General features: G+C 48.0%; 1 protein-coding gene across 1 annotated transcript in view; it reads left to right on the top strand.

The window, feature by feature from the left end:
- LOC308592708 (1-phosphatidylinositol 4,5-bisphosphate phosphodiesterase gamma-1-like) overlaps positions 1–19102 on the top strand; it is an 87757-nt gene that overhangs the window by 29162 nt on the left and 39493 nt on the right. The window contains exons 3-8 of the mRNA XM_081204355.1: positions 1355–1496; positions 11189–11273; positions 13177–13257; positions 15634–15668; positions 16382–16454; positions 18333–18434. Coding sequence (XP_081060481.1) covers positions 1355–1496; positions 11189–11273; positions 13177–13257; positions 15634–15668; positions 16382–16454; positions 18333–18434 — 518 coding nt within the window. The remainder of the gene's footprint in view (positions 1–1354; positions 1497–11188; positions 11274–13176; positions 13258–15633; positions 15669–16381; positions 16455–18332; positions 18435–19102) is intronic.

Here is a 19102-nt window from a genome sequence, read left to right as displayed (position 1 = left end):
GAAGTGCGGTGCAGTGGTGCAGAGAGTGTCGGACTAGGACCTGGGAGACCAGGGTTCGAATTCCCACTCCGCCATGGGTGACTTTAGGGACCCGTCACTGCCTCTCAGCCTATCTTACCTTGCAGGGCTTTTGTGGGGATTAAATGAGGAAGAGGGAATCTTGTGCTCCTTGGAGGAAAAGGTAGAATATAAAGCCAACAAACAAACAAATGCAAGTAAAGCATAAGGAAGAGAAGATGTTTGTCTTGGCACTCTCTCATCCAGAGCTGTTTTCAGGCTCCCAATCTCCTCTTGTCTGCAATGTTCCAACAAGACACTTTTCTCCAGGCAAAAAAGAGACGGGTTAATCTGGGCTGCAGGGAATTTGCCAGGGGCCAGCAAACTTTTTCAGCAGGGGGCCGGTCCACTGTCCCTCAGACCTTGTGGGGGGCCGGACTATATTTTGAAAAAAATATATGAATGAATTCCTATGCCCCACAAATAACCCAGAGAAGCTGTCCAGGGTTGTAAAGACTGCGGAGAGAATAATTGGGTGCACTCTTCCCACCTTGGATCAAATCTACGCTTCCAGGTGTCACAAGAAAGCTGCAGAGATAGCGCAGGATAGTGCGCACCCCGGAAATGATCTCTTTCAGCTTCTGCCTTCTGGAAGAAGGTACAAGGTTATAAAAACTAGGACTAGCCGCCTGAGAAACAGTCAGTTTCTACCCAAATGCGATTTTGGTTTTAAATGCAGTGTAAGGTAGTCTCTGTGGGAGTATATTGTATTTAATTATGGGGTATCAGAGTTTTTAGGGGGTTAATCAGGCTGGGATAGCAGGCTTGTTGGGTTTTGAATGTCTTATGTAGATTTTTTTCAATTTCGTTGTTCTGTATAGGACAATGACAATAAAGATTATCATATCGTATCGTAAATAAAAGCACACATTCTACTCATTTAAAAATACCAGACAGGCCCTACAAATAACCCAGTGATGCATTTTCAATAAAAGGACACATTCTACTCATGTGAAAACATGCTGATTCCCGGACCATCCATGGGCGAGATTTAGAAGGCGATTGGGCCGGATCCAGCCCCCGGGCCTTAGTTTGCCTACCCATATGCCAGTCCCTCTTGCCATCTTCCTTGTCAGAGTCTTCTACTTTGTGAAGACCACCCACGACCCTAGTGGTCCACTGACTACGTTGAAAGCTGGAGGGGTTAAATGTTTTGTGTGGTGAGCAGAGCCTCTGCCCCGGTTCCTGGCCAGATCCCGATGGGGAAATAGGCTGCGGTTTGGACCTTTTCTTTGAGCCGAAGTGCAGCCAGCAAGGTCTCCCTTCCGTCTTCGTTCTCTTCCGTTCTCTTTTCCAGCCTTTTGCGAAGAAGATGTCAACCTCTGGGTGGCCGGCTTGAATTGGCTGCTGACGGACACACAGCGATCACAGACGCCGCTCCACATCGAAAGGTGGCTGAGGAAGCAGTTTGACTCGATGGACAGGTCGAGAGAAGGCAGGTGAGTGAGGAGCGCCGTTCTCTCCAGAAGAGCCGCAAATTGGGGCCTCCTCTCCCTTCCGGCACCATCGCAAGATTGCGAACGCTTCCTTCGCAGCCCAGTTTGCGCCTGGGCTTGCGTCGCTCCTTTTGTCCTGGAACCAGTTTGCAAACTGGCGTCCACAGCAGCGAACGGCTGTACTTAGTTATGGGATGTAAACATAATAGAAGGTATTATTTGATAAAGATTATGGTGTGAAATTATCATAATATATTCAAAGAGAGGTTCCCTCTGATGAGAAGCACCTTTTTTTGCATAGTTGATAAAGCACGATTGTTGTTGTTTAGGCAGTTTGGTCAAACTCATGCTGGTAGCTTCGAGAACACTGTCCCACCATCTCATCCTCTGTCATCCCCTTCTCCTTGTGCCCTCCATCTTTCCCAACATCAGGCTCTTTTCCAGGGAGTCTTCTCTTCTCATGAGGTGGCCAAAGTCTTGGAGCCTCAGCTTCAGGATCTGTCCTTCCAGTGAGCACTCAGGGCTGATTTCCTTCAGAATGGAGAGGTTTGATCTTCTTGCAGTCCATGGGACTCTCAAGAGTCTCCTCCAGCACCAGAATTCAAAAGCATCCATTCTTCGGCGATCAGCCTTCTTTAAGGAAAAGCAAGAGAGGCCGAGCACCCGAGGCTTTTTTCGTGGTAGGGGGTGGGAGCTCTGGCCTGACAGCCCTCCCTGTATGCCAGCGATCTGTAAACAGGATGCCGAAGAGGAAAGGATGGGAGTTCATGCAGGAAGAGACGGGCGTGGAAGCGCAGCAAGGAGAAAGCAGAGCGCCAAAGGAATTGTTTTCCCCTCAGCTGTATATGCCACACAGAGCTATCATTAGCCGTCTTCAGGAACCAGCTGCAATCCATAATAATAATAATAATAATAATAATAATAATAATAATAATAATAATAATAATAATAATAATAATAATAATTTGGAGGGAAGCAGGTGGCGCTGTGGGTTAAACCACAGAGCCCAGGGCTTGCCGATCGGAAGGTCGGCGGTTCGAATCCCCGCGACGGGGTGAGCTCCTGTTGCTCAGTCCCTGCTCCTGCCAACCTAGCAGTTCGAAAGCACGTCAAAGTGCAAGTAGATAAATAGGGAAGGTAGATGGCAAGAAGGTAAACGGCGTTTCCGTGTGCTGCTCTGGTTCGCCAGAAGCGGCTTAGTCGTGCTGGCCACATGACCCGGAAGCTGTACGCCGGCTCCCTCGACCAGTAAAGCGAGATGAGCGCCTCAACCCCAGAGTCGGCCACGACTGGACCTAATGGTCAGGGGTCCCTTTACCTTTACCTTTAATAATAATTTATTATTTATACCCCACCCATCTGGCTGAGTTTCCCCAGCCACTCTGGGCAGCTCCCAACAAAGTATTAAAATACAGTGGTCCGTTAAACATTAAAAGCTTCCCTAAAGAGGGCTGCCTTCAGATGTCTTCTAAAGCATTATTTTGTGAGGAATGGTGTTTTCAGCCTTCTTATTATTTCCCACTGGATTAATTTTGGATTCGCTTTAATCCCGCTCGCATTCTTTCGATCAGCTCATTTTAACCCCAGAGGGATTGGTCCAAGGCGCAACTGTCGCAATTACACTTGGTTTATTCTATCAAAGCATCCATTTAGTCCCCTCGGTCTTGTATTAATCAAATGCTTAATATAATCCCAGTGGAATTTATTTAAAAAAAGGAAAACTAAAAAACAACAACCTCGGTTTAATCCAATTTGGATTTCAAAATACGCCTAATCTCGTGTTATTTCATACTTTTTAAGATCGGTAGTGTTCCTTCACAGAACAAGCCTTTCCAGCAAACTCTTGAGATTGCAGCAAGCATTTTTAATCCGCAATTTATGCTGAAATTCCATGTTGGACTTAAATGCGCATCAGGTAAACAGGCTGATCGGGCTGGAATCCCTCTGATAAAACTCAACAGCCCTTACAACGACCCTGAGAGGTAGACTAGGCCCAGAGGCAGCGACTGACTCCAAGCTTTGTGGCTGGCTTCGTGGAGGATTCGAACTCTGCTCTCCCAGGTACGAGTCCGACGCTCGAACCATTACGCCACGCTGCCTCGCAAGGGTTGCGCAAGGGATCCGTCACACCTGGAGGGGAAGGAACACGACTGGGTACTACCATCTCCGGCTTAGCATTTTGGCTGTTTCCACAGTCCTGTTTCGTTCTCCCCTCACAGGCCTGTCACCTGCAAAGCTACCTGTGCAGGCTGGAGGAGGGGAAGGGACCCAGGAAGGGCTTTAACCACCCTCTTCCTGGGAACCCAGCACCCAGCAAACCTGGCCTGCAATGCACAGAGCAGCTGGTTTAAGTTAGCAGAGGTGGAGTCACAGGGAGGGAGCAGCTGAGCCAAGGCTTCACACTGCTGCCACCTGCCGCCCGAGATGGGGAGCAGCAGGTGAGCTCCAGCCCGATGGGACCCTGGCAGTGCCATGCCTGATAGGATTGCAGCCAAGGTGGGCGAGGCTGCAACACCCCCCCCCCCCCCGCAATGGACTGCCTTGTGGGTCCCCCCCTTTTTTTTGCATTTTATTTATTTATTAACATTCATTCATACACACACAGTGGTACCTCTGGATACGAATGGAATCCGTTCCAGAGCCCCATTCGCATCCTGAAGTAAACGTAAGACGCGTCTGCGCGTCTCCACATGCCATGTTTCGCTGCTTCTGCACATGCACGTGACGTCATTTGAGCTTCTGCGCGAGCGGCAAAACCCAGGAGTAACGCGTTCTGTTACTTCTGGGTCGCTGTGTAGCACAACCCGAAAATATTTAAGCTGAAGCGTATTCATCTCGAGATATGACTGTATAGCTATTAATGATAAATTAACATGTGCCAATAAGGTAAGGCAGGGAATATGCAGGAGAAATGATTTTGAAGAGATATGGAGGGTGTTTGTAGAATTTGTATTGTCAAAACGGAAAGGGGTTAAACCATCGCAAGAGGTGTTGGAATTTTGGGAGGTTGGATAGTTATAATGGAATGGTCTCGGTGGCGGGGTGCACATCTTTATTCTTGTTTATTTATGATTAATTCTTAATTTAATAAAATAACAACAACAACGTCAGCTTGACAGATTAATGGAGGGTAAGGCTATCGGTTACCCACTGCCTTGCCGGACATTTTCGGGAGAAGCTGCGTCCAGGGCAGCTGTTTATCAGCTCCATCTGGTACACAGGATGAGACCCTCCCTGCCCGCAGACTGTCTCGCCAGAGTGGTGCATGCTCTGGTTATCTCCCGCTTGGATTACTGCAATGTGCTCTAGGTGGGGCTACCTTTGAAGGTGACCTGGAAACTATACGGCCTTGGTCCTGTATACCTGAAGGAGCGTCTCCACCCCCAATGTTCTGCCCGGACACTGAGGTCCAGCTCCAAGGGCCTTCTGGTGGTTCCCTCATTGTGAGAAGCAAAGCTACAGGGAACCAGGCAGAGGGCCTTCTCAGTAGTGGCACCCGCCCTGTGGAACTCCCTCCCACCAGATGTCAAAGAGAACAACAACTACCAGACTTTTAGAAGACATCTGAAGGCAGCCCTGTTTAGGGAAGCTTTTAATGTTTAATAGGTTATTGTATTTTAGTGTTTTGTTGGATGCCGCCCAGAGTGGCTAGGGAAACCCAGCCAATTGGGTGGGGTATAAATAATAAATTATTATTATTATTATTACTATTATTATTACTATTAAGCTTAGCTCAGTCGGTTAGAGCATGGCACTGATAACACCTGCAAAGGTTTCTGAAATCAAGGCATCTCCACTCGCATCTGGGGTTCCCAGCAGCAAAGATGGAGGCGATTCCAGAGCCACGATACCATCATGGAAAAGGGCATGTGGTTTAGCTGTGATTCCTGCATTCACAGGCGGATTTAGGGCAACGCCACCTGTTTTCCCCATATTAGGCACCAAGCCGAGGGAGGGGGTATACGGAATAGAAGTTGAGAGGTTCAGTCCCCATATGGGACAGCTGCATTTTCCTTCACTGCAGGGGGTTCGACTAGATGATCCTCAGGGTCCCTCCCAATTCTACAATTTTATGAGTCTATGAAAAGGCTAAGGAGTAACTGCAAATGGGCTTGGGTGGTGCTAAATTTTGGGCTCGCTGACATGTGAAAGACCAAACTCTGTCCCTGCTTCATTGCAGGGGGTTGGACTGGATGACCTGTGGGGGTATCTAAAAGGTAAAAGGACCCCTGACAATTAGGTCCAGTCGCGGACGACTCTGGGGTTGTGGCAAGAAGCCAAGTTACAGGGAACCAGGCAGAGGGCCTTCTCGGTAGTGGCACCCGCCCTGTGGAACTCCCTCCCACCAGATGTCAAAGAGAAGAACAACTACCAGACTTTTAGAAGACATCTGAAGGCAGCCCTGTTTAGGGAAGCTTTTAATGTTTAATAGGTTATTGTATTTTAATATTCTGTTGGAAGCCGCCCAGAGTGGCTGGGGAAACCCAGCCAGATGGGTGGGGTATAAATAAATAATAATAATAATAATAATAATAATAATAATAATAATAATAATAATAATAATAATAATAATAATAATTTGGCCAGCATGACTAAGCCGCTTCTGGCGAAACCAGAGCAGTGCATGGAAACGTCGTTTACCTTCCCGCTGGAGTGGTACCTACTTGTGCCAGCGTGCTTTCGAACTGCTAGGTTGGCAGGAGCAGGGACCGAGCAACGGGAGCTCACCCTGTTGCAGGGATTCGAACCGCCGACCTTCTGATTGGCAAGCCCAAGAGGCTCTGTGGTTTAACCCACAGCGCTTACAATTGTGAGTGCTGGGAAAGAAGATCATAAGGTACGGGTGGGTAGATTCACAGGGGAGAATTCAGTCTGGTACTCTGGACCGAAGCCATTTAGGGATTCAAAAGTCAAGCCCAGCACTTTTAATTGGGCCTCGGAGACACCTGATTTGCTTGCAGAACGCCCCAGGTTCAGTCTCCAGGAAGGGATGGGAATTTCCCCTTTCCTAAGACCCTGGAGAATCCCTCCCAGTCAGCATGGACAATTCAGGGCTAGACAGAGCACCAGCGGTTTGACTTGCCCCAGAGAGCTTCCTGCGTTTCTCATGCTTCAAAATTGACATCATTTCCGCTGGCCGACCACCGTTAACAGCCTTGGCAGCCACATTCCACGGTGGCTGCAACATCTGAGAACTCTTGCTCATTTATTTATGTTCTAATTTATTTATTTCCATTTATGAATCATTTCCTATAAAGCCACTCTCCCAAGCCAGCCTCGTCTCAGGCCGTTTAAAAGCAATCTAGCCTGGATGTGACTAAGCGGCTGGCGTGTGAATTACTTGGGGCCAGATCACTTGCCTCAAGGAGAGATCCCAGCCAGCACGTCCGCTGAGGCTGGGAGGGGAGATTGGAGCTCACGGGGTCACGGGTTGGACAGGGCCTCACCTGGAGTACTGTGTCCAGTTCTGGGCACCACAGTTCAAGAAGGACACTGACAAACTGGAACGTGTCCAGAGGAGGGCAACCAAAATGGTCAAAGGCCTGGAAACGATGCCTTATGAGGAACGGCTAAGGGAGCTGGGCATGTTTAGCCTGGAGAAGAGGAGGTTAAGGGGTGATATGATAGCCATGTTCAAATATATAAAAGGATGTCACATAGAGGAGGGAGAAAGGTTGTTTTCTGCTGCTCCAGAGAAGCGGACACGGAGCAATGGATCCAAACTACAAGAAAGAAGATTCCACCTAAACATTAGGAAGAACTTCCTGACAGTAAGAGCTGTTTGACAGTGGAATTTGCTGCCAAGGAGTGTGGTGGAGTCTCCTTCTTTGGAGGTCTATGTGCAAAACTGTGAACCTGCATTTTTTGGGAGAGGGCAGCCCCAAAATGATGGTGTGCTCACCCCAGAAGGAATAATAATCTGCGGCAACCATATGCTGACTGCTGGCTCACGTTCCCGCTTCTTAAATAGCAGCTCCCTGGTGCTGCAGGCCTCTGGTTTGCTTTGCAAGACTTAGTATCCCCTTCATGCTGCCCCCCTTGACACTTGCATGAAAACAGTGTTCATCAGAGTCACCGTATTTTTTGCTCCAGAAGACGCACCAGACCATAAGACGCACCTAGTTTTTGGAGGAGGAAAACAAGAAAAAAAATATTCTGAATCCCAGAAGCCAGAACAGCAAGAGGGATCTGGCTTCTAACATAGCCTCTTGCTGTTCTGGCTTCTGGGATGAAGGCTCCCCCTGCCCTCAAGAGGCTTCGTGAGGCTAAGCCAGAAGCCAGGACAGCTGCGCAGCGATCCCTCTTGCTGTCCTGGCTTATGGGATAGCCGCGCACAGCCTCTCCCGGGCAGCGGGATGAAAGCTCCCCCAAGAGCCGCGCTCCCTTGAAAGAGCTTGCGGAGCGTGTGTGCCACTCTTGGGGGAGCCCTTCTCCCTCCTCGGGGAAAACCCCACACTCCGCGCGGCTCTTTAAAGGGAGTGCTGAGCAGAGCCTCCCGCCTGCATTCGCTCCATAAGACGCACACACATTTCACTTTACTTTTTAGGAGGGGGAAGTATGTCTTATAGAGCGAAAAATACGGTAGCTTTTTGTAGCTGGAGTCAGTCCAAGACATCTCAGGCCAGGTTGGAAAAGACCAGCAAGTTAGGGAGCAGGTCTTCCGGAACTCTCAGCTAAGGTGGTCTCTGAGCTGTGGGCCCTTGCCAGCCTTGCAGCTGTGCTCTGGCAGCCACAGCGCTTCCCCTTGGCCTCCCCTCTAGCCACAAAGCAGCTGCTGGCAGGCTGTCACGCCAGTGCAAGCATGTCCAACTCTACAGTCGGGATTCAGGCCTCATCATGGGACTGAAACTGCCTTGGTCGCACTGGTTGATGATCTCCGGCGGGCTAGGGACAAAGGTGAGAGCTGTTTCCTAGTTCTGCTGGATCTCTCAGCGGCCTTTGACACCATCGACCATAACATCCTTCTGGACCGTCTAGAGGGGCTGGGAGCTGGGGGCACTGTCATACAGTGGTTCCGCTCCTTCCTCCTGGGCCGTGTCCAGAAAGTGGTGTGGGGGATGAGTGTTCAGACCCCTGGGCTCTCACTTGTGGGGTGCCTCAGGGTTCTGTCCTCTCCCCCATGCTTTTCAACATCTACATGCGGCCACTGGGAGAGATCATCAGGAGGTTTGGGCTGGGTGTTCATCAGTATGCGGATGATACCCAGCTCTACCTCTCTTTTAAATCAGAACCAGTGAAGGCGGTGAAGGTCCTGCGTGAGTGTCTGGAGGCGGTTGGAAGATGGATGGCGGCTAACAGATTGAGGTTGAATCCTGACAAGACAGAAGTACTGTTTTTGGGGGACAGGAGGCGGGCAGGTGTGGAGGATTCCCTGGTCCTGAATGGGGTAACTGTGCCCCTGAAGGACCAGGTGCGCAGCCTGGGAGTCATTTTGGACTCACAGCTGTCCATGGAGGCACAGGTCAAATCTGTGTCCAGGGCAGCTGTTTACCAACTCCATCTGGTACGTAGGCTGAGACCCTATCTGCCTGCGGACTGTCTCGCCAGAGCGGTGCATGCTCTGGTTATCTCCCGCTTGGACTACTGCAATGCGCTCTACGTGGGGCTACCTTTGAAGGTGACTCGGAAACTACAACTAATCCAGAATGCGGCAGCTAGACTGGTGACTGGGGGCGGCCGCCGGGACCATATAACACCGGTCTTGAAAGACCTACATTGGCTCCCAGTACGTTTCCTAGCACAATTCAAAGTGTTGGTGCTGACCTTTAAAGCCCTAAACGGCCTCGGTCCAGTATACCTGAAGGAGCGTCTCCACCCCCATCATTCTGCCCGGACACTGAGGTCCAGCGCCGAGGGCCTTCTGGCGGTTCCCTCATTGCGAGAAGCAAAGCTACAGGGAACCAGGCAGAGGGCCTTCTCGGTAGTGGCGCCCGCCCTGTGGAACGCCCTTCCAGCAGATGTCAAAGCGATAAACAACTACCTGACATTCAGAAGACATCTTAAGGCAGCCCTGTTCAGGGAAGTTTTTAACATGTGATATTTTACTGTATTTTTGGTATTTATGGAAGCCGCCCAGAGTGGCTGGGGAGGCCCAGCCAGATTGGCGGGGTATAAATAATAAATTATTATTATTATTATTATTATTATTATTATTATTATTATTATTTATTACAGAGACTGCGATCTACTCCCAATATAATAAAACTGGCAGTGATCTACCCATTGTCATTGCCCATAGTTGTTGATCTTTTTTGGGGAAGGGTTGACCAGAGTTTTTGAGCTTTTTTTAGTGGGGAATGATAACCAAAGTTATTGGGCTTTTGGGGGTAATGATTGCGTAACATCGATCACCAACCAGTCCGCAGCCCTCCCTCCTTTCCCCAATCGGACGTCGACAAAGGGAGAATTAGCTTTCAAAGCAGGGAAGGAGGCAGCGGAGGTGAATAGCGCCGGGGGCAAGGCGTGTCATGATCGCTCAGGAGAAACACGGCTATCATTTTTATAACTCCCGCGATCGACCAGCCGCACTCCGGCAATCTCTGGCCACCCAGTAGTGTTACTTATCTCCAACTAAGCCAAAATGTATAAAACTAAGCCAAGTATGTGTTGGAAGTGCAAAATGATAGAAGGAACATTCTTTCCTATGTGGTGGCCTTGCAAAAGAAAAAGGGGAAAGCTAAGGGGTGTTGGGAAATGATATATTAATGAGATTAAAGAGATGTTTAAGTTGATGATTCCCAAGAAAACCCGAAGCTTTTCTTTTAGGAATTATAGATCATGATGTTCCAAAAGAGATGGTTAACTTATTTATGTATACAACGACAGCAGCACAAATGTTGTATGCCCAAAGATAGGAAGAAGGAGATGTTCTAGCGAGAGAAGATTGGCTTTTGAAAACGATGGAGTACGTGGGACTGTCAAGATTGACAGCAAAGTTTAGAGACCCAAATGGCAAAAAATACCCTGAGGACTAGAGACCTTTTATTGAGTATTTAAAGAACTATTATAGCAAGAGGAAAATGCAAGCAGGACTTGAAATATGAGCTACAGTGTGAATTATTAAGACAAATGGGTTAATTTGAATGCATAGGCGATATATTGCAGCATTTAAGAGTAAATATGGAAACCATGGAAGGGGAGGAAAGGAAGTCAATTGATAAAGTGACTTAAGGTCTATGCTACACACACACACACACACACACACACACACACTGTATTTTTCCGTCTATAAGACGCCCCCATGTATAAGACGCCCCCTATTTTTGGGGACTCCGATTTGAGAAAATGGGGGGAGATACTATCTGTATATAAGACGAGCCCAGATTATTTTAGAGTAAAAAAACAGTCATATACACTGAAAGGTATGGTATATATATGAATTGAATTTTATTATTACGGTCACAGACCAGTTCCGGCTCACTTACAATATCAGCAAAATCATAAAACACAACAGGAATACATTGAATTGCAATTGCGTATAACAAAGACAATTCAGATATAGCGGCAATTATAAATATATATTAAATCTTGATCATATATAATTTTTTTAAAAAATGGGGGTACCATTTTCGGCCTGTAGTGCAAGGGTGAGTAGATCCTGGCCGGTCCAGAAAAGGGGGGGGGGCTTTGTTCTCTGTGTCTCTGTCACACACAATGAAGACCCCTGACTCCATGTTCCTGTCTCTGTATTTCAGCATCACCCCCAAGGATCTGAAGGCCATGTTGCCGCAGGTCAACTACCGCGTGCCTAACATGAGATTCCTCCGGGACAAGCTTCTGGTAAGGAAACCCCTCTCCTCATTTTTCCTTCTCGCACTGGACCTCAGAAGAGGAAATCTCTCGGCAATGAGGGGGTCTGCTAAAAAGGAAGCTGACGGAGAAAGTCAGGGTTGGTGGGGTTATTCCAAACCACAATGACGGGAGCTCAGCTGGAATCGGGAAAGCCCAGGAGGATGCCAGCATGCCTAATGAGCCGAGTCGAGGAAGCTTTTAGGCAGAAGGTGACTTCCTTCTGAAAGCGGAAGTCTGGTTTAAATAAGGAGAGCAAAAAGGGAACACAAACTTTGGTAGGAAGTAATTGCACTGGGCATGTGTCTTCCGAGAAGGAAGGGTAGGCAGCACTCACAGTGTTGGGATCGGGGCCAGTAACATAGGGTCCCACTCTTCCTGGGCTGACTCTGTGCATTTAGCCAACCTAAAACTACCAGACTTTTAGAAGACATCTGAAGACAGCCCTGTTTAGGGAAGCTTTTAATGTTTGATGTATTACAGTACAGTGGTGCCCCGCAAGACGAATGCCTCGCAAGACGGAAAACTCGCTAGATGAAAGAGTTTTCCGTTTTGGAGTTGCTTCGCAAAACGAATCTCCTATGGGCTTGCTTCGCAAGACGAAAATGTCTTGCGAGTTCCTGCGGTTTTTTTTTCCTTCCCCCCTTTTTCTAAGCCGCTAAGCCGCTTATCAGCTGATCCGATAAGCCGCTAAAAGCCGCTAATAGCGCTAATCCGCTAATCCGTCAATGGGCTTGCTTCGCAAGACGAAAAAACCGCTAGACGAAGAGAATCACAGAACGGATTCTTTTCGTCTTGCGAGGCACCACTGTATTACGTTAAGAGTTAGGGTGTAATCTTCAACACCTCCCTCTCTATGGAGGCGCAGATTGCAGCTATAACAAAGGCGGCATTTTTTCATCTCCTTCAAGCTAAGCAGTTGGCTCCTTACCTCTCTCGCCCTGACCTAGCCACTGTGATCCACGCGACGGTCACCTCCAGACTGAATTATTGTAACTCACTCTACGTGGGGCTGCCCTTGAGACTGACCCAGAAACTCCAGTGGGTGCAGAATGCCGCGGCGAGGCTCCTCACGGGGTCTTCGCTGCGAGATCACATTCATCCGGTGCTATACCAGCTGCACTGGCTCCCGGTGGAGTACAGGATCAGGTTTAAGGTGCTGGTTTTAACCTTTAAAGCCCTTTATAGCCTAGGACCCTCGTACCTACGGGACCGCCTCTCCTGGTATGCCCCACAGAGAAACCTACGGTCTGCAAATAATAACATCCTCAAGGTCCCAGGCCTCAGAGAGGTTAGGCTGGCCTCAACTAGAGCCAGGGCTTTCTCGGCTGTGGCCCCGATTTGGTGGTCCCAAGAGACTAGGGCCCTTCGGGACTTGACATCTTTCTGCAGGGCCTGCAAGACGGAGCTGTTCCATCAGGCCTTTGGCCAAGGCACAGCCTGACTCCCTCCTTTGGCAATCTTCACAGAATCTCTAGCCCAGTGGTTGCCATCAATTTAATTTGAATTAATTTTATAATGAATGATTTTAGAATGTTGTACTATTTTATTGTTGTTAGCAGCCCTGAGCCTGGCTTCGGCTGGGGAGGGTGGGATATAAATAAATTTTATTATTATTATTATTGTTGTTGTTGTTGTTGTTGTTGTTGTTGTTGTTATTGTTATTATTATTATTATACTATTTTGTTGGAAGCCGCCCAGAGTGGCTGGGGAAGCCCAGCCAGATGGGCAGGGTATAAATAAATTATTATTATTATTATTATTATTATTATTATTATTATTATTATTAGCTCCAGCATTACATTACCTGAGACTGGGGGGGGGGGGGCCTGATCTGTGCTCAGTCAAAGCAAGCCTCATTAACCCTTTCCCTTTTTGTCTTCTGCCCACGCAGGAGGTTGAAGTCCGGAATGAAATCACCTTCAGCCACTTTGCACACTTCTATAAAAACCTGATGTTTGATGCTCAGAAATCGGTAAGGACATTTGGGACACTGTTTTGAGTTCTGTTGAGCTGCTGTAGAGTTTTTATTGACCAGCTTTAAAAAGTAAAAGTTCTTTTTTGGGGTGGTTCCTTTCTTGTGATAGTTGCAGGGTTTTCTCACACTTTTTAGAAAGCTTGCCTGAGAATAACAACAACAACAATAGTAATAATACAATAGTACCTCCGGTTGCGGACAGGATCTGTTCCGGAGCTCCAGTTGGATCCCAAGGTTTCCGCAACCGGAGGGACCGCTTCTGCGCATGCATGCGCGGTAATAACCCGAAAATATACTTCCAGGTTTGCTGCTTACCTATCCCGAAGTTTATGTAACCGGAGGGATACGTAAGTGGAGGTACTTTATATTGATATTTAATAATATTGATATGTAATAATATTTATTTATTTATACATACATACATACCCCTGCCCATCTGGTTTCCCCAGCCACTCTGGGAGGCTCCCAACCAAATATTAAAAACATAATACAGCATTAAACATTAAAAACTTCCCTAAACAGGACTGCCTTCAGATGTCTTCTAAAAGTCAGTTACAGTGGTGCCTCGCAAGACGAACAGAATCCGTTCTGTGAGTCTCTTCGTCTTGCGGTTTTTTCGTCTTGCGAAGCAAGCCCATTAGCGGCTTAGCGGATTAGCGCTATTAGCGGCTTAGCGGGCTTAGCGGGCTTAGCGGATCAGCTGATAAGCGGTTTAGCGGCTTAGCGGATCAGCTGATTAGCAGCTTAGCGGATCAGCTGTTAAGCGGCTTAGCGGATCAGCTGATAAGCGGCTAAGCGGATCAGCTGATAAGCGGCTTAGCGGCTTGGGAAAAAGGGGGGGAGGGGAAAAACCCCGCAGGAACTCGCAAGACATTTTCGTCTTGCGAAGCAAGCCCATAGGAAATTCGTTTTGCGAAGCACCTCCAAAACGGAAAACCCTTTCGTCTAGCGGGTTTTCCGTCTTGCGAGGCATTCGTCTTGCGGGGCACCACTGTAGTTGTTTATTTCCTTGACATCTAACGAGAGAGGCAGAGGGCCTTCTCGGTGGTGGCACCCGCCATGTGGAACGCCCTCCCGGTGCAGAAAGAGCACAGACCTTTTTGTCCAGCAGAGTCAGGCATTGCTCTCTTGAGGGGGTGACACTTGAGTGACCAAATGCCAAGAAAGGATCCTTTCCCCCTAAGGTCCTCATAGCACCCTCAGCCTCAGAGATGCGGCTGGTATGCCTATCGTTTTCTTCGCCAAACTTGGCCAAAACATCTCCCTTTCACACCTCCAGCAATGGTTTGCCGTTAACTGGGATGCTGCTTAAAAATCTGTCCTTAAAGCGTTAACCGACCGTTGGTCCTCGGTCCTGGTTAAAGTTTGCTGCCCTGTCCTCCTTTTATGCATTGTCTGAATTTGAAATGGCAAAAAAATAAAACGTATAAACATTTTCAGCCTTAATACCAACCGTAGAAGAATGGCGGCAGAAGGTAATGGACTATGCAGAAATAGCCAAATTAACAGGGAAAATTAGACAACAGGGCGAGGAAACATTTCAAAAAGAATGGGAAAAAATTATGTTGTATATAGGAAAGATAAGAAGAAATAGGGAAACCAGTAGAATTGTAAATAAACCTCATAACGGGAAAGATTAAGAAACGTGATGGATAATAAAAATAAGAAGAAGCAAAATGTATAAGGAGATTAATATAACAGTAGTTTTAAATGAATACAGACAGGTTTATTTGTTTATGGATATACTATGGACAAATATGGAAAATGAATAACAATATACAAAATGGATGGAAAGAATGCGATAAAATTATATGTGATATAAAAAACCAGAAGAAGGAAGGAGGGAAGTCAGCGCTTAGGAGCAAGTATAAATGTAAAATGCAACACATTATGTGTATGTGGAGGGACGCGGGTGGCGCTGTGGGTTAAACCACTGAGCCTAGGACTTGCCGATCAGAAGGTTGGCGGTTCGAATCCCCGTGACAGGGTGAGCTCCCGTTGCTTGTTCCCTGCTCCTGCCAACCTAGCAGTTCGAAAGCATGTCAAAGTGCAAGTAGATAAATACCGGTAGGTGGGAAGGTAAACGGCGTTTCCGTGCGCTGCTCTGGTTCGCCAGAAGAAGCTTAGTCCTGCTGGCCACATGACCCGGAAGCTGTACGCTGGCTCCCTCGGCCAATAAAGCGAGATGAGCGCCGCAACCCCAGAGTCAGCCACGACTGGACCTAATGGTCAGGGCTCCCTTTACCTTTATGTGTATGTGGAGTATGTAACCAGAAAACTAATAAAGATTATTTGAAGAAGAAAAAAACATTAGCAGCCTTGCCCATGTCCTGATTGCATTGCTGATCGCCGTGTCGCTTCTTTACGTTTCAGATCATTGAGCAGCTGGAGTTGTCCTTCCCCTTACGGTAAGTAGGAACCTCCCTGAGGCTGGGATCGCTTGCTTCCTGTCCCTTTGCCTGAGTCTCCATGCGTTCGTTGAAACGAAAAGAGCAGCACAGATCAGGAAGGGTGTTGGCAGGTTTGGTGAGCTGCCTCCCTTCCCACCAACCTGGTGCCCACTAGATTTTCTGGACTACAACTCCCACCAAACACAGCATCATAGATCCACGCTGCCTGGGGCTGGTGGGAGTTGTAAAACACCCCAATGTTCTGGGGGGCACCGGGTTGGAGAAGGCTGTTAGAAAGAAGCTAGAAAGGTCATAACAGCTTCTTTGAAACACCAGATTTGGATAAAACCTTCCAGCCCAGGATCCATTTTCCCAAAGTGGTTAACCCAGAAACATGAGTGCAACAGCAGCACTCTCCTTGTGAGTCCCAGTAAGCGGTATTTGGTGGTATACTGGTTCTGCACAAGGAAGTTCTATAGATGACCAAGAGTCAACTAACCTCAAGGGATTTGTCTAATTTTCTGGAAAGCCATCTCAGATAAATGCATGGGTTTCAAAGGCAGGCCAAAGGAACTGGGTATAATGTCCTGGGTCCTTCCGCTCCAGTTTTCTCGTCTTATGAACAGGCTCAGACTTCACAAAATGTCCTGTGCATGGGTTTTTGTGTGGTTGGGTTTATGGGGCATCGCCAGGTGGATTTTTGTGGCTACTCTCTTCGACTCTCTCCCTAGCAACGTGGACCGGCCAGAACTCTGCCAGATCACGCTGTACGACTTCCAGAAGTTCCTGCAATACGACCAGAAGGTATTTGCAAAGAGAGGAGCACTTAGTTAATTCTGCGGAGGAAGGTTGGGCTTGGGAGAGTCTCTCCTGCTCAGAGTAGCACGACAGAGAAAGATCTGCTTGTCCCCGAAAGTAACGCATTAACCAGCTTTCCTTGGTAACTGACAGCCGGCAGGTAGGACATTGGAGACCAAGGGAGACCAGGGTTGGCATGCAACCAAGGAAACGGGGGCAATTAGTAGGCCCCCAGCTGGCTCCAGCCCACCAGCCGGTGTGCCAGGCAATCTCTAGTCCTTGGTGCAGCATCAGCGACCTGAGCTTCAGAAGCTAGGGCACGCTACACAGCAGAGTAAACGCTACGCAACAGAAGCGGCAGGAGAAGTTGTGTGAGCATATTTACAAGCAGTTTATTCAGCATAGGACCCCTGGCCATTAGGTCCACTTGTGGCTGACTCTGGGGTTGCGGCGCTCATCTCGCTTTACTGGCTGAGGGAGCCGGCGCACAGCTTCCGGGTCATGTGGCCAGCAGGACTAAGCTGCTGCTGGCGAACCAGAGCAGCGCACGGAAACATCGTTTACCTTCCCGCTGGAGTGGTACCTATTTATCTACTTGCACTTTGACGTGCTTTTGAACTGCTAGGTGGGCAGGAGCTGGGACCGAGCAACGGGCGCTCACCCCGTCGCGGGGATTCAACCACCGACCTCCTGATCGGCAAGCCCTAGGCTCTGTGGTTTAACCCACAGCGCCACCCGTGTCCCAGGTTTTTCAGCATACATCAGGACAAAAGGAATCCAATCTCCTTTGTGTCCAAAGCAAAACAGCAAAAGCATAAGCTATACACAAAGCTGTGCTGGAGTGTAAACAGACATGTGACATACAACAATTCCACACGTCTGTTCTTAATGTGGAACAGAATATCCCAACACTTTTTGGATTTGGCAGTAAATCATCCAACCACTTGATGCTCTTACACTGTGAAAGCAGCTAACATCATGGTGATGCTAATTCAAAACAGCTGCAGTGGCGCCCGCTTGGAGAAGGCTGTGCTCTACCAGTTGGGTCCTCTCTGTTGCCTTGCAATGAAGGTTGGATTTCTCTAGTTACAGCAATCCCAGGATTCGTTTTCAGCCTGGAGAGATTTCACCCAGAGTCTCTCTGTGATGAGCTCTGATGTCGCTCTTACATACCTTTTTAATTATTATTTTTTATAGTTTTTTATTGGCATATATTCAAAGACGTACAGAAATACAGTACATACCCATTACAACGTATATTTTGTATAATATACTGAAATAAAGCAGCTACTAATAAAGCAAAAATAATACAGGACTAATTCAGCCAGCTAGCCCTGGTATTCATCTAATGTTTATTGGATGGATTTCCCCCCTAAATTGATGTTGAATTCTGAATTTATTGTTATTCACATTTTATACGGTATTTTATGCTGTTTTTTGTTGCATCAATTAAGTGTTTTAAATTTGTTGTTAGCCGCCCTGAGCCCGGTTTTCTGAACTGGGAAGGGCGGGGTATAAATTAAAATTTATTTATTTATTTACTTACTTACTTACTATAAGAAAGAGCAAGGGCAGAAAGGAGAAAAAGAAATAACTAACGAGAGAGAGAGGGCCAAAGAGGGGAAAGAGAGAAAAGGATTAAATAAAGATAAACAAAGATAAAAGGCTGTCTTTTCTGGCTCTCTGTCCTGCAGCCAGATAACAGCCAACCATTCTATCTTCTATAAACTAGTATATTTTTCAATCTTCAGATCCAGGTTTTACAAGTTCGTTTTCTCTTTCACGCAAAAATCATTATTGAACATTTGTTAATTCCTTACGGACCTTTTGCGTGAGAGAGGAGCTTCTTACTTACAGCGCTCCCCTCCTTGCCTTTCCCTCCAGGAGCCGTGGGCAAGTGACATTGCCAAAGTCCGGGAGTTCATGTGCAACTACCTCCGGGATCCCTTCAGCGACATGGCGGAGCCCTTCTTCCAGCTGGACGAGGTGGGTGGCACCCTCCCCTCCCCACCCTGTGGGGCACCAGAAGTCAGCTCACCATAGAGGACGCCCTGCCAGCTTCCATTCTGTGGACGGAACCACAGAAAGCGCACTTCAGTGTCTTCCAATTAACTCCAAGGCATTGCAGCTTGGATCTCGAGCTTCCATGAGCTGAGCTCTGCTGACAGGAGAACCCCATGGAAGAAGCAACAACTTTAACCGACCTGCTCTTCTCCTTGCAGCCCTCTGTGCCCCTGTAAAGGGTTGTGGGACTACAAGGAAGATGGCATAGGGGGCTACAGGGAGACTTGGCAAACATTCCCCTCCCCATAACCTCTAGTGGGAGGCAGTTCCCCTTTCGAGCAGAAGGAACCAACTATTGGAATTTAACAGCCTAATTGGAATTTCACTCATGTGTTCACCAGCCATATAACACCGGTCCTGAAAGACCTACATTGGCTCCCAGTACGTTTCTGAGCACAGTTCAAAGTGTTGGTGCTGGCCTTTAAAGCCCTAAACGGCCTCGGTCCAGTAGACCTGAAGGAGCGTCTCCACCCCCATCGTTCAGCCCGGACACTGAGGTCCAGCGCCGAGGGCCTTCTGGCGGTTCCCTCATTGCGAGAAGTGAGGTTACAGGGAACCAGGCAGAGGGCCTTCTTGGTGGTGGCACCCGC

Source organism: Podarcis bocagei, assembly GCF_964188305.1.
Source record: "Podarcis bocagei genome assembly, chromosome: 8".
Lineage (NCBI taxonomy): Eukaryota > Metazoa > Chordata > Lepidosauria > Squamata > Lacertidae > Podarcis > Podarcis bocagei.
The sequence above is the reverse complement of the archived record's forward strand: the minus strand, read 5'-3'. Positions and strand labels throughout refer to the sequence as shown.